The sequence below is a fragment of the Procambarus clarkii genome, chromosome 24, assembly GCF_040958095.1.
Source record: "Procambarus clarkii isolate CNS0578487 chromosome 24, FALCON_Pclarkii_2.0, whole genome shotgun sequence".
Classification (NCBI taxonomy): Eukaryota; Metazoa; Arthropoda; class Malacostraca; order Decapoda; family Cambaridae; genus Procambarus; species Procambarus clarkii.
In genome coordinates, this window is record NC_091173.1 from 22825396 (window position 1) to 22850289 (window position 24894).

At 51.9% G+C, this 24894-nt stretch overlaps 1 protein-coding gene across 1 annotated transcript in view; it reads left to right on the top strand.

Annotated features, from left to right (window-relative positions):
* The window catches only part of obe (activating signal cointegrator 1 complex subunit obelus), a 565443-nt gene that overhangs the window by 240987 nt on the left and 299562 nt on the right, over nt 1-24894 (top strand). The window contains exons 22-24 of the mRNA XM_069330748.1: nt 6012-6156; nt 15279-15415; nt 15724-15897. Of these exons, the coding sequence (XP_069186849.1) occupies nt 6012-6156; nt 15279-15415; nt 15724-15897 (456 nt within the window). The remainder of the gene's footprint in view (nt 1-6011; nt 6157-15278; nt 15416-15723; nt 15898-24894) is intronic.

Consider the following 24894-nt stretch of genomic DNA (forward strand, 5'->3'; position numbering starts at 1 on the left):
TGTCTTTTTGCTCCTGCCCTTCTGCAGGATGTTGAAGCTGTGCAGCTCCATGTACAGGTTTCTTCCCTGTCGGCTGCTCTTGTGGCGGAGGATTTGCGCGCTCGTGGCTTTTTGGCTTCGGTCCTGCGTTTCTTTTCTCTCCTGGAGCTCGGAGGATGTAGAGGCGCTTGGGGCCATTCCTGGGTTTGACGCCTTGGTCTCGGCTGCTCGGGCGTCGTCTGCCATGTTGAAGCTTTTTGCCCTAATCGCCCCATTGACGGGGCGATTGTGGGGAGGCCGACTCTGTTTGCTCACGCCTGGTCTCACGATTTGTGGGCTTTTCGGATCGTTTCTCGATCTCACTGTGGCATTGGGTGGCTCCTCCTCCTAAGGGGGGGTTCGGGGCTGACGGGGCAGGCTTCCTCTCCTGCGCTCCGTCGGGTCATCTTGGAGTGGGTACGCTTGGGCGTAGTCGAAACGACTCTGTCCCTCAGGTGGATTTCCTGCCAGTTTCCAGTTCTGAAACGGGACTGTGCGGTCCTGTGGTTTATTCTGGACTTGTCCCGTCTGAACCCTTGCGTTTCTTTCCCCTCGTTTCGGATGACCACTCTGTCCCAGGTCCGGCTTCTGTTGGAGCCGGGTGCTTGGATGGTGTCCCTGGACCTCAAGGACGCGTATTGGCATGTCCCTATTCATGTGGGGTTCCGGGACTGGCTCGGTTTTGTAATAATTACCTAAGTGTAATTACCTAAGTGTAGTTACAGGATGAGAGCTATGCTCGTGGTGTCCCGTCTTCCCAGCACTCTTTGTCATATAACGCTTTGAAACTACTGACGGTCTTGGCCTCCACCACCTTCTCACCTAACTTGTTCCAACCGTCTACCACTCTGTTTGTGAAAGTGAATTTTCTTATATTTCTTCGGCATCTGTGTTTAGCTAGTTTAAATCTATGACCTCTTGTTCTTAAAGTTCCAGGTCTCAGGAAATCTTCCCTATCGATTTTATCAATTCCTGCCTCTTTTTCTTCTATCTTCTAGTTTTTGCATATTTAATGCCTCTAACCTCTCCTCGTAGCTCTTGCCCTTCAGTTCTGGGAGCCACTTAGTAGCATGTCTTTGCACCTTTTCCAGTTTGTTGATGTGCTTCTTAAGATATGGGCACCACACAACCGCTGCATATTCTAGCTTTGGCCTAACAAAAGTCCTGAACAATTTCTTTACTATATCGCCATCCATGTATTTAAAAGCAATTCTGAAGTTAGAAAGCGTGGCATAGGCTCCTCGCACAATAATCTTTATGTGGTCCTCAGGTGATAGTTTTCTATCTAGAACCACCCCTAGATCTCTTTCTTTATCTGAATTCTTTAAAGATTTCTCACATAATATATATGCTGTGTGGGGTCTATGTTCTCCTATTCCACATTCCATAACATGGCATTTATTAACATTAAATTCCATTTGCCAAGTGGTGCTCCATATACTTATTTTGTCCAGGTCTTCTTGAAGGGCATGTCAATCATCTAATTTCTTATCCTTCCTATTATCTTAGCATCATCAGCAAACATGTTCATATAATTCTGTATACCAACTGGTAGATCATTTATGTAGACAATAAACATCACTGGTGCAAGAACTGAACCCTGTGGTACTCCACTTGTGACATTTTTCTAGTCCGATACATTGCCTCTGATCACTGCCCTCATTTTTCTGTCAGTCAGAAAATTTTTCATCCATGTTAGAAGCTTACCTGTCACCCCTCCAATATTTTCCAGTTTCCAGAACAACCTCTTATGTGGAACTCTGTCAAAGTCTATTTTAGGACCAGATAGATGCAGTCAACCCAACCATCTGTATCCTGTAATATCTCTGTTGCTCGATCATAGAAACTGAGTAAATTTGATACACAGTATCTTCCAGATCGAAAACCATACTGTCTGTCTGATATTATATCATTTCTCTTCAGGTGTTCTACCCATTTAGTTTTAATTATTTTTTCCAATATTTTGACTATTACACTTGTCAGTGATACATGTCTATAATTAATGGGGTCTTCCCTGCCTCCACTTTTGTAGATTGGAACTATGTTAGCCTTTTTCCACACATCAGCTACAACTCCTGTAAACAGGGATGCCTGAAAAATCAGTTGAAGTGGAATGCTGAGCTCAGGTGCACATTCTCTCAGAACCCATGGTGAAACTTGATCTGGACCAACTGCTTTGTTCTTATTTAGCTCCTTGAGCATTTTTTCCAATTCGTCTCTAGACACCTCTATGTGCTCTATGTTGTTCACTGGAATTCTTATTGTGTCTGGTTCCCTGAAGATTTCATTTTGTACAAACATACTTTGGAACTTTTCGTTTAATGTTTCACACATTTCCTTTTCATTTTCCGTGAATTTATTTCCCATTTTCAACCTCTGAATATTATCCAATATTATCCTTTACCTTTGCAATTTGTTGTTTATGAATTTATAGAATAGACCTGGTTCTGTTTTACATTTGTCCGCAATCCCTTTTTCAAAATTTCTTTCTGCCTCTCTCCTCACTGCCGTGTAGTTGTTTCTCGCATCTTTGTATCGCTGGTATGTTTGGGGATTTGGCCTCTTCCTGTATTGATTCCATTTTTGTGGCTTTTGGTCTCTGGCCCTCTCGCAATTTCTGTTGAACCAATCCTGTTTCCTAGTTCTGCATCTCTGTTTTGGTATAAATTTTTTTGTGCCTTTATCATATATTTCACAAAACTTGACATGCATCTCATTCACTTCCTTGCCCAGCAACAAGTCTGTCTGTTGTTGTGGGGCGTCAGTGGTACCGCTTTCGTTGTATCCCCTTCGGGTTGAACCTGGCACCTCGCGTGTTCGCAGGCTTTACCCGGGTCATGGTGGCCTGTCTGCATCTGTTAGGTGTTCGGGTGTTGGCTTACCTCGACGACTGGCCGGTTTGGGCTCCCAGTAAGTCGGGGTGTCTGCTTGCCAGGGATTTGGTGCTTTCCCAGCTCGCTGGGTTCGGGTTCCTGGTGAACTGGCGGAAGTCCCATCTGGTGCCCTCCCAGGTTCGGTCCTGGCTGGGTCTTGTGTGGAACTCTCGGGCCGCTTCCTTGTCTCTTCCTCCAGAGTCTCCTTCGACTGCAGTCTCGCCTGTGTCTGTTTCTGGGGGGATCGTGTGTCACCCGACTGTTGCTCGAGGGTTCGTGCGGGAGCCTGAACTTTGCGATGTTGGTCTACCCGCCTGGTCGGGTTTGGCTTCGTCGGCTGTTCTGGTTCCTTCGGGGACGTCCCTTCCGCCTCTCTTACGATCGCTGGGTTCGACCCCCGGGGGCTATGCGTCGCTGGCTCCCTCTTCGGGTTTTTCGGGGTTCAGTTCCTTGGCGCCTGCCCGAGCCCTCGCTCGATGTGTTCACGGATGAGTCGTCTCTCGGCTGGGGTTTTGTGACCAGTGCTCACCAGGCCGGCCAGGGGCGGTGGGGTCCGTCCTTCCGTCGAGTTCACAGCACAGTGCGGGAGTTCGCGGCGGTGTGGTTTGAGCTTCGGAAGGTTCGAGTCGCCCGCGAATCGACGGTCCGGCTCCATTCAGACTGCTCCCTGGTGGTTCATTGCCTGAACCGAGGGGGTTCGATGCGGTCCTTCTCTCTTTGGGGTTGGTCGCTTCGGGTGACTCGTCTGCTGAGTTCTCGGGGTTTGGCTCTCCTGGCGGTTCACGGGGGTGTTCAATGTCCTGGTGGACGGCCTGTCCAGGTTCGTTCCCCTGTCCACAGAATGGACGGTCGACACCGACTCTTTATGTTGGCTCTGCCGGACGTTCGGGCGCCCGGAGGTGGACCTCTTCGCGTCGGCGTGGTCGAGGCATCTTCTGGTTTACGTGGTGCCCTTTGCCGACTGCGAGGCTGTCGGGATCGACGCTTTTCAGCAGGACTGGTCGAGGTGGGGGTTCCTGTACCTCTTTTCCCCGGTCCAGCTGCGGCTCCAGGTCATGGCTCGCTTGGAGACTTACCAGGGTCGAGTGGTCCTCTTGGCTCCGTGGTGGCCGGCCCAGCTGTGGTTTCAGGCGCTGCTTGCTCGGTGTCCGAACCCGGAGGTTTTTCTGTGGCTCCACTTCTTTCAGGAGATCGGGTCGGTCCGGTATGTGACTGGTTCGCTCTTCTCCACGAATCTTCGCTTTTGGTTTGCATTTGGTGTTTTTGACTCATGTTTATCACCATTTTTATGGTGAGCAGGTGGGTTCCTTGTTGGTTTCTCACCTGTGAGTTTCCTCTCAGCGGCAGTATGAAGTTTCCTGGTGGTCTTTCCAGTTCTTTTTGACCCTTCTTCTTTGTTCCTCGCTTTCGGTTCAGGTGATGTTGTCCTTTCTCTCTCGGTTATTTCTGGACCGTCATCTGATACCTAATACTGTCGCCTCGTATCATGCGGTGCTGGCGGAGCTGCTGCGGCTTGCTTTCGGTATTAATGTTACTTCTGCGCCGTTTCGCAAGCTGTCTCGGGCGTTGTTTCGCCTCCGGCTGCTCATGCGCCGCCTGAGCCATCCTGGTCTTTGGACAGAGTGCTCTTCTATCTTTCCTCTCCTCGGTTTGTTGTGGCCCCTTCGGTTCAAGATTGTTTTGCTAAGGCGCTTTTTCTGTTGGCATTAGCCTCTGGGGGTCGCGTGGCGGAGCTTCATGCTCTTCTCCAGCGCAGAGGTTTTTGCTCCTTTGGTCGTGGTCTTCGGTTTGTTCGTTTGCAGCTGTCTCCCACTTTTCTGGCGAAGAATAAGACTGCTTCTTTCCGGAGGGGTCCTTGGGTTATGGATGCTTGGTTTGTCAGGCCGGGGGTTCACCATGTGTTGTGTCCGGTTGCGGCCCTCCGCCATTATCTGCGCTCCACGTCTAATGTGTCCGAGGACGCGCTTTGGGTTGATTCGGTTTCCCCCCTTCCCTGTTCGCGGGTTCGGGTCTCTCAGGTCGTCCGCAGGGTTATTAAATCCAACCAGCCTGCGGTCTATCCCCGTGCCCATGACGTTCGTAAGTTTGCTGCTCTTGCTGCCATATTCGGCAATATGCCTTTGGCTGACATTCGGGCACGGGGATGTTGGCGGTCGAACAGGGTCCTGGCTGCACGCTACCTGGTAAACGTTCCTGGGCTCAGTCGGGGCCTGTGTTGCTTTAGGTCGGCGGATGCAACCTGTTGTCTAGTTTTCGCGTTGAGGAGTGGAGCACCGACTGCCTCCCGGGTAAGTTCCCTTGGTTTTCTTGGTAGTCTTTGGTGAGGTAGCTCCGGGGAGTCGTAGGGGCTCCCCCCAGAAAACCAGCTTTGAATATAATGAAACGCCATTTTCTGGGTGAGTCCCGGAGGCTCCCCGGCATCCCTCCCGCCCTCCGGTCGGTATTTTTTTTCGCGGTTTTTGATGTCCAGCCTCTGAACTGGGGTGTGAATCGCTGCTCGGGGGTCTGGGGCTTCCCCTTCCCCCCTCCCAGGGAGGTGGGAGCTGCACAGACATGCAGCGCGGTTCGTGTGAAGTCATGCTTGTTTGCTCGTTTTTCTTTTGGGAAGTTCTGTCCACTCGTTTGTCAATTTTCGTTGTTAACCAGAATAGTGGTTTGTTTTGTGGCACTAACCTTTCTGGGTGCCTGTCCCGGTCAATGGCAGATATAGAATGCTCCAAATCACATGTGCATTTCTATGGGCCATTGCTCCCTGTGCCTCTGTGAAGGGGCCAGGTTCTGGCTCATGGTCCCCGGTAGGCTCGAACTCCACCCACATCGACTGATGCAAAATAGTTAGGTATCCATATCAGCTATGGATAGCTCCGGGGAGCCTCCGGGACTCACCCAGAAAATGGCGTTTCATTACATTCAACGCTGTTTTTTTTTTATATATATATATATATATATATATATATATATAGCAAGATAAAACAATATAATAAGTACTGTTTATTATATATAATTTAAAATGTTAATCCTAGTTGTGTAGGTCCACACCAGGTAAATTGTGTATATGAAGTAGGCAAGTGTAGCTTCCTTTGCTGAGGTCTGAACTTTTGTGTCATTGGTGTACTGTAGGTGTATGGTCTGCTGTACAAGGAAGCTCAGCAGGATCCTACTCTTGAGAACTTCCGCCGAGAACTCCTCGTAAAAGCGTCTTCAGCTCTGGATAAGGCTCGTATGGTGCGGTATGATGAAGGGACGGGGTATCTCCACATAACAGGTTAGCTTCTATACTTGAAGATAACTCTATTGGAAATAGTCACTTTAATATATTTGTTACATTAAATTTGCGTGAAAACATTAAATATTTAAAGCTAGTAAAAGTATCAAAATTGCCATGGTACTGTAATTAAATAATAATACTTTTATGTTAAGAGCACCTTCGGCTCCCCGGAGCTATACCGGGCTGATGTGTATATATTAGACCGTGCCAGCAGTCAATCGAAGGAGTTCTAAGCCTACCGGGGACCAGAGCCAGAACCTGGCTTCCCTCACGAGAGGCACGAGGAGCAATGGCCTAAAGACACCCCCGAGTAACTGGAAGCAGTCTGTCTACCATCTACCAGGTCAGGCACCCAGAAAGGTAGGAATTCCAAAACAAACTACTGCTGATCAAATAATATGCAAACCAAAAGCCGAACAAGCAACAAAACTCCCCAATCAAAAACAAGGAATCCAGTATGACGTCACCACAAACACCACCCATCTGTCTGCGCAACCCCCCCCCCCCCCCCCCTCACCCGAGGGGGACGGGGAGGTCCCAGACCTCCACTCTGGCAACTCTGCTCAGTTCTAAGGCTGTTGTGATGGTGAACAGTCGATCGCTCTGGCTCCACTCTTCGTGCTGTGCTGCAGTGCGGTGTTGTTGCACTGTTTTAGTGGTGTGTGAGCCAGACGTAACACAAGAGTACTGGGGATGCATGCACCTAGGGCTGCCTTCCCTAGGTGCCCTGTAAGTACTGCCTTTGTGGCTTCAGGGTTATCTTCCATGCGCAGTTCAAGAGCAGCTACCTCCGTGTGGTTCTGTCGCTGCTCGGTGATTGCCTGCCCTTGGGGGTTCAGCTGGGGTGGTTCTTACTCCTGTTGCCCTTGGGGTAGGAGGTAGTTTTGTCACTGTCTGGGGCGCGAGGTACTGTGCAGCTGTCTGATATACACATAGCGACCGATTCTGTTCACCTGGAGACGTGCTTTTGCGGGTTTTTTCTTTTGTTTTTGTTTTGTTTTGCTTGGTAGGGGTCTGTCAGGTGTGGCGGTAGGACCACTTGTAGGTTTTTGGTAACCCTCTACTAGGTCCCCGTGCTTACACATGTCGCAGGGGTTCAACTTTTAGATTGTTTGCTTGGTAGCTCTGGGATAACCGGTTAGCAGTACCTGTACCTCGCCTTGGCTTCTCTTAGCAGTCAGCCTAAGGGCCCTGGAAACCCCCTTTGGGGCTCAGTCGTCTAATGTAGGAGACCTCTGAATTCCACCTCGCCTTGTGCGGGTTTGAAAGTTACTCTGTCCCCCTGTCTCAGGGTGACACTCACCATCTGCCTCTGCCTTGCTGCCTGTTGGGGTCAGTGACACCTATGACCCAGAGTCCTGCGAGTGGTGTTCTTTGTTTGTACAGTACTCCATTCACCCAGTCCACTGGGACTGATATTCGGGTGCCGGCAGCTTTAGCATTGTATGCTAGGTTTAAGTTGCAGTAATGTGCGAGGTTGGTTGCCTTTCTGGATGCCCCGCAGCTGCCCTGCTAAATTATTCTGGTAGTGAGACTCGGGCGGCTTCAGGGATTGCCCCTTCCGGATCGGCGGCTGAGGCATTTGAGCCTGGTCCTCCTGCCGGAGCTTTTGGGCCACACTAGTGGGCACCCTTCATCCCTGCTTTTCCGGTGGACTCTGCTTTTTCTTCAAAGACGGAGGGTTTGGAGGACGGCTCGGCCCAGGGTCTTGACGTGGAGGCTTCCGAGGCTGGGAAGGAGTTGACATGGGGGGGACCTGGGCCCCACTTGTCCCTGCTTGGGTGTTTGGTACCCCTTGGTGTGGGGCTTGTTGTTATAGGGGGAGAGGTTTTCCCTATCCCACTCCCTGTACGATTTTGTTATGAGTTCGACTCCTCCCCGGGTTCGGTTCCGAGTTCCCATGGGTTCTTCGGTTCCCTCCTTTTGGAGGTCTTTGGCTTCCCGCATCTCACCGAAGGTGTGGGAGGCTCCTTGCGGCTTACCTACTGCGGGACCTGGCTTATGCCTTGATAATGAAGCTTTCTTCTTCTTGAGTTTGGCTCCTCTTTTTCCTTATTGGGTGCGTTACAAGGAGCTGGAGTCTTCCTGGCTGGCAGACTGCCTTTTCTTCGTTGGGGGCTTGGCATTCATCCTGTCGGACTGCGTACTTGAATGGTGAGAGTTGCCTACGGTCGTTCAGGTTTTCCTGGGGGGTAAGTTGGAGCACCTCAAGGTGTGCTTGTTCTCCCCCGTCCTTCCTTATGATGTCGGCTAGGTGCGGCTTCACGTGCAGGTTCCTTCCCTTCGGGCATCCCTGGTGGCCGAGGATTTGTGTGCCCGTGGGCACTTTGCTTCGGTCTTGTGCTTCTTTTTCCTGCTCGAGCTGTATTTTGGACTGTCTCGTGCTGGGTGTGGAGGAGCTGGGTTCCGTGCCAAGGTCCTGTATGCTTGCTTTGGCAGCTCGGAGGTACGAAATGTACCACCCGTCCACCGGGAGGCGTGGCTCGTACACCAGGCGAACACACAGATCGTACAAACAACGTACAGACACATCGTACAAACACCAGGAAGGCATACGGAATGAAGACGAAAAACGCTGAAACTGGAAGTAGAGACGACGCGGAAACAAAACAAGGCGAAAACGAAGCAAAAGAAAACATATGATGGACGGGAACCAACAAGGCCGACAAAAGACCCGAGGGAAAGCACATCGAAAATAAACAGGCATTCCAACAATATTGGAAGGTACAAAGAGACTCACGAACCAACGAGAACCACGACAAGCACATACAGGGACAACGATACGAAGCGGTTTAGGCACTATGTACTAGGTCTATATAGAAATCCATCAATGTTCGTTTCACATCCTTGTACGGATGTACCTGTATGGATGTAAAAATCACAGTTTTTATTTTTTTCTTCCCCCCCGAGAGCAGTATCGCGATGTAAGAGTGAAAAGGTTAAGGAAAAGGGGGTGAAACACACCCCCGGGAACGACGGGACCGACGAACCCGAAAGAACACGGAACCGAACCCAGGGAGGGGTATACCCGAAAACAACAGGAACACAGAGGGAAGGAACAACCCCACTCTGAGGAACTGCCAGCCCCCACACCAAAGGTACAAAGACCCAAGAGGGGCAACCAACAAACTGCTAAACGCTGAACCCCCTTAATGTGTCCACTCATGGGAGCCAAGCGGGGAGGTGCCATAGGCACAATCAGAGAGCACTGTATAAGCATCAGAGGTCCGCGGTTGTTCAACATCCTCCCAGCGACTATAAGAAATATTGCCGTAACAACCAATGACATCTTCAAGAGAAGTTCCAGAGCAGCCAGGCTATGGTGGGTATGTGGCCCTGTGGGCCACTCCAAGCAACAGCCTGGTGGACCAAACTCTCACAAGTCGAGCCTGGCCTCAGGCCGGGCTTGGGGAGTAGACGAACTCCCAGAACCCCATCAAGCAGGTATCAAGCAGGTTATACCTAACACTGTCGCCTCGTATCGTGCGGCGTTGGCGGAGCCGTTTCAGCTTGCTTTCGGTATTGATGTCACGTCTGCACCATTTTGAAAGCTGTCTGGGGCGTTGTTTCACCTGGCTTGCTCATGTGCGCCTGAGCCGTCCTGGTCTTTGGACAGAGTGCTCTCTTTTTCTTTCTTCTCCTCCTTTTGTTGTGGCCCCTTCGGATCCGGATTGTTTTTCGAAGGCTCCTTTCCTGTTATCATTGGCCTCTGGGGGTCGGGTGGGTGAGCTTCATGCTCTACTCCGGCGCAGAAGTTTCTGCTCCTTCGGTCGGGGCGATCGTTTTGTTTGTCTGCAGCCTTCTCCTTCTTTTCTGGTGAAGAATGAGACTGCTGTGTTCCGGAGGGGCCCTTCTGCTGTGCTCCGGAGGGGTTGTAGATGCTTGGTTGGTTCGACCGGGGGTGCATCATGTTTTGTGTCCGGTTGCGGCTTTCTGCCGTTATTTGCGCGCCACGGCTTCTGTGTCCGTGGATGCGCTTTGGGTTGATCCACTTTCCCTTCTTCCCTGTTCGAGGGGGTGGGTCTTCCAGGTCGTCCGCAGGGTTATTAAGGCTAGCCAGCCTGCGGTCTATCCCTGTGCCCATGACATCCGCAAGTTCGCGGCTCTTTCCGCAATCTTTGGCAATATGTCCTGGGCTGACATTAGGGCACGGGGATTTTGGCAGTTGAACAGGGTCCTGGCTGCTCGTTACCTTGTAAACGTTCCTGGGCCCGGTCCGGCCTGTGTTGCTTTGGGTCAGCAGATGCAGCCAGTTCTCTCGACTTCGGGTTGAGGAGTGAGCAGCAACCGCCTCCTGGTTAAGTCCCTATTCTTTCCTCTGTGGGTGGTTAGCTCAGGGGAGCCGTAGGGGCTTCCCCCAGAAAACCAGCGTTGAATGTAATGAAACGCCATTTTCTGGGTGAGTCCTGGAGGCTCCCTGGTATCCCTCCCTACCTCCGGTCGGCGGTTTTCTCGAGTGTTTTTACCATCCAGCCTCGGAACTGGGGTGTGGATCGCTGGTGCGGTAGGTCTGGGGCTGTCCCTTCCCCCTCCCGTGGAGGGGGGGCTGCGCAGACAGCGGTGCGACGACGGATGACGTCATACTAGTTTGCTCCTTTTTGTTAGAGGAGTTCTATCCACTCGTTCAGCTTTTGGTTGCAATTTTCACCAGAATAGGGGTTTGTTTTGGGACGCCTACCTTTCTTGGTGCCTAATCCAAGTTGATGGCAGACATAGAATGCTTCCAATTACACCGGGGTTTCTATAGGCCATTGCTCCCCTTGCCTCTCTAGAGGGGGCCAGGTTCTGGCTCGTGGTCTCCGGTAGGCCCATAAGAACTCCATACACATGATTGATGCCAAAGTCTGACATAAGCATATCAGCCTAGTAAGCTCCGGGGAGCCTCCGGGACTCACCCAGAAAATGGTGTTTCATTACATTCAACACTGGTTTTCTGTGGGGAGCCCCTACGGCTCCTGGAGCTTATCGGGCTAATGTATGTTATATTAGACTGGGACATTAGCTAAGGAGTTCAGACCTACCAGGGACCAGCACCAGAACTTGGCCCCTTCAGAGTGGTTTCAGGGAGCAATGGCCCTGGAAAACCCCCTTGTGGGTTGGGCTAAAATATGCAGCCACCGCTGCATATTTTAGCTTTGGCCTAACAAAAGTCGTGAACAATTTCAACTTTTGTCGAAATATATGTGTATGTATTCTTTTTCTTTCGGAAGGGGATCTGTTCCCTTCTCTGTTGATGGGGCGCTGGGGGAGCAGCTTGCTCTGTTGGCTCTTGCATGGTCCCGCAGTTAGTGGGCGCCTTTGGTTGTCTTCCGGCCTCTGGTGGTGGCAGTGGACGGCTTCTCCCCCTTTGGGGGGTTCAGGGCTGGCGGGGTGGGCTTCTTTCCCTGCGCTTTGTCATGTCCTCTTAGTGGGTGCGTTGGACGTGGTCGATCCGCCCCATCCTTCTGGGGTTCCCGTCTGCTCTATATAGACATAGGCCTGTTGAATCTGTGGTTCTTTTGGACTTCTTCAGTCTGCGCCCTGGATTCTATGCCCTCATCGAAGGACTGTTGTCTCCTGTCCGGCTTCCGTTAGGGCCGGGTGCCTAGATGGTGGCCCTGGACCTCCAGGTCAATTCTTGGCACGTTCTTCTCCAGTTTTCCGGGACTGGCACAGTTGGTGGTGGGGCTACAGGCCCCACCACCACCGCTTTTGTTGCCTTCCCTATTTTGTAATTGGCACTGGGTGTATTTACGCATCTTTACCGGATCTTGGTACCCTGTCTGAGTCTGCTTGGGATTCGGTGTCTGGCCTACCTCAACGACGGGCTGGTGTGGGCTCCCATTCGGTCCGCTTGTCTGCTCACCAGGGGTGTGGTTCTTTCCAGATCACCGGGTTTGGTTTCCTGGTGATCTGGAGGCCATTCCATCTGTTTCCTTCCTGGGTTCGAACCTGGCTGGTTCTTGTTTGGGGCTATAGGGCCGCTCCTTATTTTTCCCTCCAGAAGTGTTACTGTGGCTGTGGTCCTACCTTCGGCTGTTCATGAGGGGGTCCCGGGTTGCTCGGCGGTTGTTCGAGCAGTTGTGCGGGAGTCTGAACTTCGACGTGCTGGTTTGCCCGGGGTATCAGGTTTGGCTTCGGCGTCTGTTTGGTTCCTTCGGAGACTCCCCTCCTGCCTCTTGCAATCGTTGGGTTCGTTCCTCCGGGGATCTTGTGTTGGTGCTGCATCACCAGCTTCCTCTTTGGGGTTTTTGTGGTTCCGTGCCTTAGCACCTCCCCGAGCCTTCACTCGATGTGTTCACGGACGGGTCATCTCTTGGCTGGGGCTTTGTGACCAGTGCACCAGGTCGGCCAGGGATGGTGGGGTCTGTCCGTCCGTCCGGCTAACAGCACGGTTCGGGAGTTCGTGGCTGTCTGGTTTGCGCTTCAGACGGTTTGGGTCACTCGGTGCTCTACCATTCAGCAACATTCGGACTGTTCTCTGGTGGTTCTTTGCCGGATCCACAGGGTTTCTCTTAGGTGTTTGACATTTGGGGTTGGTCCCTTAGAGTGTCTCGTTTGCTGGATTCTCGGGGTTTAGTTTAGTTCATGTCTGGGGTGTGTCCTGCATCCTGGTGGACAGCTGTCTCTGTTCATTGCTCTGTTCGCGGATTGGCCAGTCGTCGCCGACTCATTTCGTTGGCTCTGCTGGACGTATGGATTCTTGGCCATGGACGTCTTCGAGTCGGCGTGGTTTAGGCGTCGCCCATTCTATGTGGCGTCCTTACCCACCTGTAAGGCGTTCACGGTGGATGCCTTTCGGCAGGACTGGTCGAGGTGGGGGTACCTGTTCCTCTTCTCCCGGTCCAGCTGTTGCTTCGGGTTCTGGCTCGGTTGGAAACCATTTCCACAAGAGTAGTCCTTATGGTCCCTTGGTGGCCGGCCCAGCTTTATTTTCAGACGCTGCTTGATAGGTGACCGAACCCAGGGCATTTTCCCGCGGCTCCGCCTCTTTCGGCAGGTCGGACCGGTCCTGTACGTGACTGGTTCGGCCTTCTCCTCGGCTCTTCGCGTCTGGTATTTTGACGTGGGTATCACCATCTCTTTGGGGATCAGGTGGCTTTGTTTATGGTGTCCCACCTACGAGCTTCGTCTCGGCGACAGTATGACGTTCCTGGTGTTTCTATGCACTTTTTTCTTGCTCTTCGTAGGTTGTCTTCTCTTTCGCGTTGGGTTGTCTTGTCCTTTCTTGGGGTTTCAGGCCTACAGTTATTTGATGTTTCTTACTGTCGCCTCGTTTTGTGCGGTGCTGATGGAGCTGCTCTGGCTTGCGTTCGGTGTGGACGTCACATCTGCGCCGTTTCGCACGCTTTCTCATGTTTTGTTTCGCCTCTGGCCTGCTCATGCATCACCTGAGCCGTCCTGGTCCTTGATCAGGGTGTCTTCTTATCTTCTTCTCAGACTGTGGTATCCCCTTCGGTTCAGGTTTCTTCTCTTTGGTACTGGTGGTAGGTTTGTACATTTGCAGCCTTTCTCTGTCCTTCTGGCGACGGTCGAGACGGCTGCTTTCTGGAGGGGTTCTTGGGTTATTGATGTGTGATTGGTTTGGCCGGGGGTGCGTCCTGTGTTGTCCGGTTGCGCTTTTTGCCGTTTCCTGCGTACAGTGTCTGGGGATGCGCTTTGGGTTGATCCGGTTCCCCTCGTTCCCTGTTTCAGGGCTCAGGTCTCCCAGGTCGTCCGCAGAGTTTTTATGTCTTCCAGCCTGCGGTCTGTCCTTGCGCCCGTGCTGTTTGGACGATTGCAGCTTTTGCTGCTTTGTTGGTGACGTGTAGGGCTCATTTTGGGTGCAGGGATTTGAGGGTTGCACAGGTTCTTGGCCGCCCATTCTTTATGTGCGTCTGCTCCTGTGCGTTCTTGTTGCTTTGGGTCACAGGTTGCAGCCTGTTGTCTCGGCTTCACGTTGCGGAGTTTGTGTCGACCGCCTCCCGGGTCAGCCCTTTCTTTTCCTTCTCTTTGGGTATGAAGCTCCAGGGAGACGTAGGGGCTCCCCACAGAAAACCAGTGTTGAATGTAATGAAACGCCATTTTCTGGGTGAGCCCCGGAGGCTCCTTGGCAACCCTCCCTCCCACCGGTCGGCTGTTTTTTCGCATTGATTGAAGCTTAGCTTCCGAACTGATGCTAGGCAGCCGGCACAGTAGGTCCGGGGCTCCCCCCTTCCCCCCTCTCGGGGCGGGGAGGGCTGCGCGGCAGTAGAGTGTGATGTTTGCTTGTTTGCTTGTTTCCTTGGGATTGTAGGGAGTTTCTACCTCTCTGTTCAGTTTTTTGTTTTAGTTTTTTACCATGTGGGGTTTGTTTTGTTATGCCTACCTTTCTGGGTGCCTAACCCCGGTTGATGGCAGATAAGGAAAACCCCAACCACAAGGGGGTTTTCCAGGGCCATTGCTCCCTGAAACCTCTCTGAAGGGGCCAGGTTCTGGCTCTGGTCCCTGGTAGGTCTGAACTCCATACCTAATGTCCCGGTCTAATATAACAGACATTAGCCCAATAAGCTCCAGGGAGCATTCGGGGCTCACCCAGAAAATGGCTTTTCATTACATTCAATGCTGGTTTTTTGATACTCGGCCTCTGAACTGAGCAGAGTTGCCGGCGTGGAAGTCTGGGACCCCACTCTGTTCCCCTCCAGGGGAGGGGGGTTGTTGTTGTGCAGACGGATGCGGGGCATTTGTGGTGATGTCATACTGGTTTCCTTGTTTTTGATTTGGGAGTTCTGTTGATAGTTCGGGTCTCGGTTTGCATATTATTTGATCAGCAGTAGTTTGTTTTGGAATTCCTACCTTTCTGGGTGCCTGACCTGGTAGATGGTAAACAAAGACTACTTTCAATTATACGGGGGTGTCTTTAGGCAATTACTCTTCGTGCCTCTCTTGTCTCTTGAGGGGGCCAGGTTCTAGCTCTGGTCCCTGGTAGGTAGAACTCTTTCAATTGACTGTTGCCACAGTCTAATTTATACACATCAGCCCGGTATAGCTCCGGGGAGCCTCCAGGTCTCACCCAGAAAATGGTGTTTCATTACATTCAACGCTGGTTTTTTAAACAATTGTGTTTAACGTTGTTTGAAGTTCTGAAAACTTGTAATATACTGGACTATGTATTGTTACAGATATGGGACGAGTAGCCAGTCAGTTCTACATTAAGTATGACACCATTGAAATTTTCAATGAGTTCCTCAAGGCTGTCATGAATGAAGCTGATATTTTATCTGTTATTGCTCAGAGCTCTGAGTTTTCCCAGTTAAAGGTACAGGTTTTCTAATTTTGTTTTATTCTTGTGTTGATTTTGTGACTTCCAATCATGATATTTAAACAAGCAAGTTTATTATTCTGAACATCCTATTTTGATAGATGCCACTCAGTTATTATTGTTTACTTTAGTTTTGTAATTACAGACAAAAATAATAGATAATATGCTATTATTATAGTTCATTATATTAAGAAGGTAGGGAAGTGGGGAATGGTACAATAGTGCAATAGTTTTAGAATCTAACTTCATTTGGTCTTTAGAAATATGCAAGTGTACGCAGAGGTCTACATGATAACTATTTTCAGGTTCGTGATGAAGAGATGAACGAGTTGGACGACCTTCACCATCAGTGTGAGGTGGCAGCTATGGGGGGTGCAGAAAATGTGCATGGTAAAGTCAACATCCTCCTGCAGTCACATATCTCACGCATCAGAGTTGACAGCTTCTCTCTTGTCTCGGATGTCAACTACATCACTGAGGTAAATATGGTTTCTTGACTAGTACTGTTGATCATCTTAGTAATACAGTACAGTGGAACATCAGTATACGAATGCCCTTCTTTACAATTTTTTCAGTATACGAGGTCAATTTCCTCATAAAATTTTATTCACTGTACGAGGTTTTCCTCGGATTTCAAGTTTATTGATAAATGTTTGGATTGACGAGTGCATGGGCTTCTGCCAGGCGCGGGGCAAAGCACACTCAGTTTACCAGTGTATCCCGCCTCGTGACAACCGCGCTAGAATTCTTTGTAAAGAATTTAATTGTTTTTCTCAATTTCTGTGGAGAGCCCCCAATAACGAAGACCGAAGGGGCCAAAGGAGCCTGGTGATGCAATGGATGCATAACCAGGCTGATGTGTATATATTAGATAGTGGCAACAGTCAATCAATGGAGTTCTATGTTTATCGAGACCACGAGGCAGAACCTGTTCCCCTCAGAGAGGCACGAGGAGCAATGGCCTGTAGACACCCCCATGTACTTGGGAGCAGTCTATATCGGCCATCTACCAGGTCAGACACCCAGAAATGTAGAAATCAAAAAAACTATAGCTGGTTAAAAATTGCAAACTGAAAGCCGAAGAGCAAGCAGAACTCCCCAATCTGAAAACAAGCAAACTAGTCTGATGTCACCACAGCTGCTGCACTGCTGCCTGCACAGCTCCCCCTCCCTGGGAGGGGGGAGGGGGGGCCCCAGACCTCCCATGCTGCCTACGCAACCCCAGTCCTGAGGTTGTTGTACTCACCTAGTTGTGCTTGCAGGGGTTGAGCTCTGACTCTTTGGTCCTACCTCTTAACTGTCAGTCAACTGGTGTATAGATTCCTGAGCCTACTGGGCTCTATCAGAAATATTGCCAGAACAACCGTGGACATTTTCAAGAGAAAACTAGACTGTTTTCTCCAAGGAGTACCGGACCAACCGGGCTGTGGTGGGTATGTGGGCCTGTGGGCTGCTCCAAGCAATAGCCTGGTGGACCAAACTCTCACAAGTCAAGCCTGGCCTCGGGCTGGGCTTGGGGGGTAGAAGAACTCCCAGAACCCCATCAACCAGGTATCAAATCTACATTTGAAACTGTGTATGGAGTCAGCCTCCACCACATCACTACTTAATGCATTCCATTTGTTGACTACTCTGACACTGAAAAAATTCTTTCTAATTTCTCTGTGGCTCATTTGGGTACTAAATTTCCACCTATGTTCCCTTGTTCATGTTCCACCTGTGCTAAAGAGTTTATCTTTGTCCACCCTGTCAATTCCCCTAAGAATTTTGTAGGTGACAAAATTTGACATCTCGTCATATTTTCCTCTTTGGTAATTTAGTCTTTTCCCTTCCAATCCCATCCTTGGGTAGGTTATCCCTACCTGTATGAGATACTCAAATGTCAATACACTGTGGTCACTCATTCCTATGGGGGCTTCAAATATGACTTCCCTTATTTCTGATTAATTCAAGGTGAATATCAGGTTGAGTCTAGCTGGTTCGTCATTCCCTCTCATTCTTGTGGGTTCCTTGACCTGTTGGCTCAGACAGTTCCTTGTTGCCATTTCCAAGAGTTTAACTCTCCATGTATCTTCACCGCCATGTGGGTCCCCATTCTCCCAGTCTATCTTTCTGTAGTTAATCATTGAAATTGAAATCATTGAATCATTGAACTCACCCATGATTAAGAGTCTGGATACATTCCTGCGTGCAACTGAAGATGCACTATTATATTATTGGTTGCCATGTTGTTTATGTTGAACTCCTTTCTGGGTCTTCTGTCATTTAGTGGAGGGTTGTAAATAACTGACACTATTATCTTAGGTCCACTAATTGTCATAGTTCCTGTTATGTAGTCTCTGAGTCCATCACAGCCCGAAATTTTCATCTCTTCAAATCTCCAGTCCTTACTTATAAGCAGGGCCACTCCTCCTCCTCCTCCTCTCCCTTCCCTCTCTTTCCTTACTATATAGTAGCCCTTTGGAAACACAGCGTTTGTTATGACTCCTGACAATTTTGTTTGGGTGACAGTCGATCAACTCTGGCTCTAATCCATGAGCAGAGCTGTGCCGTGTGGTGTTGTGGTGTGCGAGGCATGTGTTATTCCAGAAGTACTGGGGCTGCATTGGCCTAGGGGGTCACCTTCCCTGAGTGCCCTGCAAGTACTACCCTTGCAGTTTGGTGGTTACCGTCCACAAACTGTTCGGGAACTGCTTCTGCAGGGTTCTTTTGCTGCTTGGTGATTGCCCGCCCTTGCAGTCAGCTGAGTTTTATCTACCTCTGTTTGGCCTTGAGTAGGCGGTAGTATCATTGCTGGCAGGGGCACAAGGTACTGTGCAACTGTCTTATAATACACATAGCGGCCAGTTCTGTTCCTCCTGGAGATGTCATGCTTTTGCAGGGTGTTTATTTTCTTTAGTTGTGTCTTGCCTGGTGGGGGGGACTGCCTGGTGTGGCTGTAGGACCACATGTATTATTTGGGTGGTCCTCTGCTGGTCCCCGTGCTTGCACACTTTGCAGAGGTTCAGAATTTTGTTTGTTTGTTTGGTAGTTTTAGGATAACCGGTTAGCAATACCTTGCCTGGCTTCCCTTAGAAGTTAGCCTAAAGGCCCCGGAAACCCCCATTGGGGCTGTTTGGTCCAATGGATGCATCCTCTGAGTCCCATCTCGCTTCCTGCGAGTTTGAAGGTTGCTCTGTCCCTTTGTTTCAGGGTGACACTCATCTTTTTTTCCTCCTCATGCTGCCTGTTGGGTCAATGACACCTTTGACCCGGAGTCTTGCGAGTTGTGTTCCTTGCCTGTACTCCAGTTCACCCAGTCCACTGCTACTGATATTTGGGTGCAGGCAGCTTCAGCATTGCATGCAAGGTTTCGGTTGCTGCAACGCGCTAGGTTGGTGACTTTTCTGGATGCCTGAGGCTGCCCCGCTTTGGTTATAACTTGGGGGCGTTAGTTGCCTCAACTTTGGTTTCATCTGCGCCCCCTGGTCCTTCCCCTACTGTGGTTTTCTGGGGGTGATCCCCTATCGCTCCCCGGAGCTTACTAAGCTGATACCCTAATGTCAAACTTTGGCATCAGTCATGTGTATGGAGTTCTTACCGGCTTACCTGAGCGCAAGTCCTTTTATAGTAAATGCTCAGGACCCTGGGAATCCCCTAGGGGACATATGGGTCTGATGGATGCGACCCCGGAGTCCCCCCTCGCTTCATGTGAGTTGGAGGGTTGTTCGGTCCCCTTGTCTCAGGGCGACCCCCACAGTTTTTGCCTCCGTCACGCTGCCTGTTGGGTTGGTGATACTTTCGACCTCGAGTCCTGTGAGTTTTGATGCTTGCTAGTGACTCAATTTACCCAATCTGCAGATGATCATCTTCGGGTACAGGCTGCGCAGGCGTTGCATTCTAGGTTTCGTATGTTGCAACGCGCTCGGTTGGTTGCTGACCTGGATGCCTCTCGGCTGCCCCGTTTTGCTTATAGGGACCCGGACTTGGGGGTAGGGGTCGCCTCGCCGCTGGTTCAGTCTGCACAGCCTCGTCCTTCCCCTTCTGTTGTTCGTTCTGGTCCCTCTCCCCTGCTTCCGGCCCCGAAACGTCTGAGGGTTTCGGGGTCAGGGCAGGGGTTAGATGGTGTTGAGACTCGGGCAGCCTCAGGGGATGCCCCTGCCGGTGTGGCGACGGAGGCATTCGAGTCTGGTCCCCCAGCTGAAGCCTCTGGGTCTGACCAGTGGATCCCCCTTCTGTCCAGCTTCTACGGCTGCGCCGGCCTTGTCCGGTGGGGTCAGTGCTTGGGGGGAGGACTCGGCCCCGGGTCCTGCGGAGGAGGACCTTGGGGCTGGGGAGGGGCTGTTCCTGGGGGCCTTGGAGCCCCTCTGGACCCCGCCTGGGTTTTTCTGCCCTCTGAGCGGGGCTTACTGTTACAAGGGGTGGGGTTTTCTTCAGAGGGGGGTCCCTCCCCTCCCCCCCTCTGTGTACTAGTTGGACTTTGTATCTGCCCCTTCCCTGGTCCGGTTCTGTGTTCCCCCGGGTGCTTCGGTTCCATCTTTTCGGAGGTTTTCGGCTTATCGCATTCAACCTGCTGCGGTGCGGGCGGCCCTTGCAGCAAGCCTCCTGCGTGACAAGGATTCTGCCTTGGCAATGGATCCCTTGGCTTTCAGGTTTGCGACTTCGTTCCCTTTCTAGCTCCGTTACAAGGTTCCAAGTCGTCCTGGCTGGCAGACTTTCCTGCCTTTACTTTGGAGCCCTGGCACTCCTTCTGCCATTCCCACGCGCTTGAGTGTCGGGAGGCTTCGACGGTGCTGCAGGCTTTCCTGGGGGGCGACCTTGAGCACGTCAGTGAGTGCTTGTTGCTCCTGCCCTTCCCTGGGATGTTGGTGTCGTTCAGCTCCATGTGCAGGTTCCCTTCCTTTCGGCGGCGCAGGTGGCTGAGGACTTGCGCACACGGGGCCTTTTGGCTTCGGCCTTGAATTTCTTTTCCCTCCTAGAGCTGTCTTCGGACTGGCTCATGAAGGGTGTGCGTGCGCTTGGGGCTGTTCCTGGTTCGTGCGCCTTGCTGAAGCTTTTCACGCCGATCTTGCGGGATGCAGTTGCTCTGTTTTATGCTTCCCGGCTTGCGTGTTGGCAGACGGTGCTTGCCTCTTCTGTGGAATCTGCTTGGGCCTTGGCTCTTAGGATGTCTTCATCTTTTTGTCCTCTCCTGTTTGAGGCGTCAGCCGTTGCGCAGTATATTCAGGCTGCTTCGGCTTCTTGCCATCCTATGTCAGACTTGCTGGTTCTCCGGGGGTTCCGTGGTGGGCCTTCCCGGAAGGGTCATGCCAAAGATCGGGATTTCTCTCGTCGTGGTAGGCCACTGGTGTCGGGTTCGGGTTCGGCTCCTCCTTCGGACCCGTCTTTGTCTGGTTGGCGTTGTGTTCGCTCTGTGCGAGGTACTGGGTCTCATAAGGGGCACCGGCCCTCTCGCTGTTCACCACATTGATGGGGCGAGGGGGAGAAGAGGCTTGTGCTGTTCGCTCACGCCTGGTTCCACGATTCATGGGCGTTTCGGGTCATTTCGTGTGGCCTCCAGTGGCTTTGGGTGGCCCTTCCCCCCTCTTCAGGGGTTCGGGGCTGGCGGGACAGGCTTCTTTTCCTGTGCACTGTTGGGTCATCTTAGAGTGGGTTCGCTTGGGCGTGGTTGAGATGACGACGTCCCTCAGATGGGTTTCCCGTCTTGTTCCGGTCCCGAAACGGGCCTGCGCGGATCTGCGGTTCATTCTGGACTTGTCCCGTCTGAACCCCTGGGTTGATTGCCCCTCCTTTCGGATGACTACGCTGTCCCAGGTTCGGCTCCTGTTGGAGCTGGGCGCTTGGATTGTGTCCCTGGACTTCCAGGATGCTTATTGGCACGTCCTGATTCATCCAGGGTTCAGATACTGGCTTGGTTTTGTCGTGGGGCTTCGTGCTTACCGCTTTCATTGTCTCCCGTTTGGGTTGAACCAGACACCTCGCGTGTTCACACGCCTTACACGGATTGTGGTGGCCTGTCCGCATCTGTTAGGTGTTCGGGTGTTGGCCTACCCCGACTACTGGCTGGTTTGGGTTCCCAGCCGGTCCTCTTCTCTGCTGGCCAGGGATGTGTTCTTTCTCAGCTTGCCGAGTTCGGGTTCTTGGTAAACTGGGGGAAGTTCCGTCTGGTTCCCTCCCAGGTTTGGACCTGGCTGGGCCTTGTGTGGGACTCTCAGACCTCTTCTTTGTCTCTTTCTCTGGAGTCTCCTGTGGCTGCAGTCCCGCATGTGCCTGCTTCTGAGGGGCTCCCGGGTCACTTGGCGGTTGCTCGAGGGTCTGTGAGGGAGCCTGAACTTTGCGATGCTGGTCTACCTGCCGGGTCAGGTTTGGCTTCGTCAGCTGTTCTGGTTCTTTCGGGGATGTCCCTTATGCCTCTCTCACGACCGCTGGGTTCAGACCCCGGGGTCTTTGCGTCGGTTGCTGCGTCACTGGCTTCCTCTTCAGGTTTTTGGGGATTCAGTGCCTTGGCGCCTACCCAAGCCCTTGCTCGATGTGTTCACGGAAGCGTTGTGTCTCAGCTGGGGGCTTGTGAGCAGTGCTCATCAGGCCGGCCAGGGACAGTAGGGTCCGTCCTTCCGTCGAGCCCACAGCACTGTGCGGGAGTTCGTGGAAGTGTGGTTTGCTCTTCAGAGGCTTTGTGTCGCCCGCGGGTCAACGATCCGGTTCCATTCAAACTGCTCCCCAGTGAGTCATATTCTGAACCGGGGGGGTTCGAAGCGGTCCTTGGCTCTTTGATGCTGGTCACTTCGGGTGACTCGTCTGCTGAGTTCTCGGGGCTTAGCTTTCCTGGCAGTTCATGTGCAGGAAGTGTTCAACGTCTTAGCAGACGGCCTGTCTCGTTTCGTTCCCCCTCTCCACGGAATGGACGGTCGACGCCGACTCCTTCTGTTGGCTTTGCCGGACGTTCGGGCGCCCTGAGGTGGATCTCTTCACGTCGGGTTGGTCGCTGCACCTTCCCCAGTATGTGGTGCCCTTCCCCGACTACGAGGCCGTCTGGGTCGATGCATTCCGGCAGGACTGGTGACCTGCCCAGCCATAGTTTCAGGCGGTGCTTGCTTGGTGCCCAAACCCGCAGGTTTTCCCGCGGCTCTGCTTCTTCCAGCAAATCGACCCGTACGTCACGTGGATGGTTCAATCTTCTCCTCGAGTCTTTGCCTTTTTTTTTTTTTTACTCGGGTTTATCATCATCTCTATGGTGATCAGGTGGCTTCCTTGTTAGTGTCCCACCTGCAGGCTTCGTCTCGGCGGCAGTATGATGTTCCTGGCAGTCCTTCTGGTTCTTCTTACGTCTTCGTCGTTGTACTTCGCTTTCTGTTTGGTTGGTTTTATCCTTTCTCTCTTGGTTGTTCCAAGACCGTCATCTTATGCCTAACACTGTCGCCTCGTATCGTGCGGCGCTGGTGGAGCCGCTTCAGCTTGCTTTTGGTATCGATGTTGCATCTGCGCCGTTTCACAAGCTGTCTTGGGCGTTGTTTCACCTCCGGACTGTTCATGCATTGCCTGAGCCATCCTGGTCTTTGGACAGAGTGCTCTCTTTTCTTTCTTCTCCTCGGTTTGTTGTGGCCCATTCGGTTCCGGATTGTTTTTCGAAGGCTCTTTTCCTGTTGGCATCAGCCTCTGGGGGTTGGGTTGGTGAACTTCATGCTCTCTCCCAGCGCAGGGGTTTCTGTTCCTTCGGTCAGGGCGATCAGTTTGTTCGTCTGCAGCCTTCTCCTTCTTTTCTGGTGAAAAATGAGACTGCTGTTTTCCGGAGGATTGTTGATGCTTGGTTGGTTCGGCCAGGGGTGCATCACGTTTTGTGTCCGGTTGGTGCTCTCCACCGTTATTTGCGCACCACGGCTTCTGTTTCTGTGGACGCGCTTTGGGTTGATCTGGTTTCCCTCCTTCCCTGTTTGTGGGTGCAGGTCTTCCAGGTTGTCCGAAGGATTAATAAGGCTAGCCAGCCTGCGGTCTATCCCTGTACCCATGACGTTTGCAAGTTCGCAGCTCTTGCCGCCATCTTTGGGAATATGTCTTGTGCTGACATTCGGGTGCGGGGACTTTGGCAGTCGAACAGGGTCCTGGCTGCTCGTTACCTTGTTAACGTCCCTGGGCCCGGTCGGGCCTGTGTCACTTTGGGTCGGCAGTTGCAGCCAGTTGTCTCGACTTCGGGTTGAGGTGTAAACAGCAGCTGCCTCCTGGGTAAGTCCCTCTTCTTTCCTCTGTAGGTAGTTAGCTCCGGAGAACCGTAGGGGCTCCCCCCCTTAGAAAACCAGCGTTGAATGTAATGAAAAGCCATTTTCTGGGTGAGAGTGCCATTTCCTTGGCATTCCTACCTCCCTCCTGTCGGCATTTTTTTGCGTGTTTTCACATCCAGCCTCAGAATTGGGGTGTGGATCGCCGGCACGGGAGGTCTGCCGGCTCCCCTGGAGTTGTGCAGACGGCGATGGGTGACGTCATACTAGTTTGGTAGTTTTTGTTTGGGGAGTTCTATCCACTCGTTCGGCTTTTGGTTGCAATTTTCACCAGAATAGTGGTTTATTTTGGGATGCTTACCTTTCTGGGTGCCTGACCCGGTCAATGGCAGACATACAATGCTTCCAACCACACAGGGTTTTCTGCGCAGGAGGCCATTGCAGTTTACCGCCTGCGAGAGGTACGGATTACCCCTAAATAATGGATCATTCTTTTGAGTTCTTCTCTTTTCCTTACTGGGTGCATTATGAGGTGCCGGAGTCTTCCCGGCTGGCAGACTGCCCTTTCTTTTCGTTTGGGGCATGGCACGCACTCTGCCAGACCCACACACTTGAATAGCGGGAGTTGACTACGGTTGTTCAGGTTTACCTAGGGGGCAAGTTTGAGGACCACAGTGCGTGTTTGTTCACCCCCGTGCCTCCCCGGATTGTCGGCCAGGTGCAGCTTCACGTGCAAGTTCGTTCCCTTTCGATGTCCGTGGTAGCTAAGGATTTGCTCGCCCGTTATCATTTGTCTTCAGTCTTGCACTTCTTTTCCCTGCTGGAGCTGTCTTCAGACTGGCTCAAGGAAGATGTAGAGGAGCTAGGTTTCAGGCAAGCGTGTGGTACGCTTGCCTCGGCTGCTCAGGCGTCGGCTGCCTTGTTGAAGTTGTATGCGCCAATTCTAAAGGAAGCCGTGTCTCTGTTCTTTCCTTTTCACCTCGCGTGCCGATTGTTGGTGCTCGCCTGTCAGGAGAGGTATGGGAAGCGTGGGTTAGGTGTGGTGGAGGTGTCAAGTGTGTGGGAGGTGTGGGAAACATGTGGGAGATGTGAGAAACATGGGGGAGGTGTGGGAAGCATGGGGGGAGGTGTGGGAAGTATGGGGAAAGTGTGCGGGAGGTGTGGGAAGGATGGGGGAGGTGTGGAAAGCTTGGGGGGAGGTGTGGGAAGCATGGGGGAGGTGTGGGAAGCATGGGGGAGGTGTGGGAAGCATGGGGGGAGGTGTAGGAAGCATGGGGGAGGTGT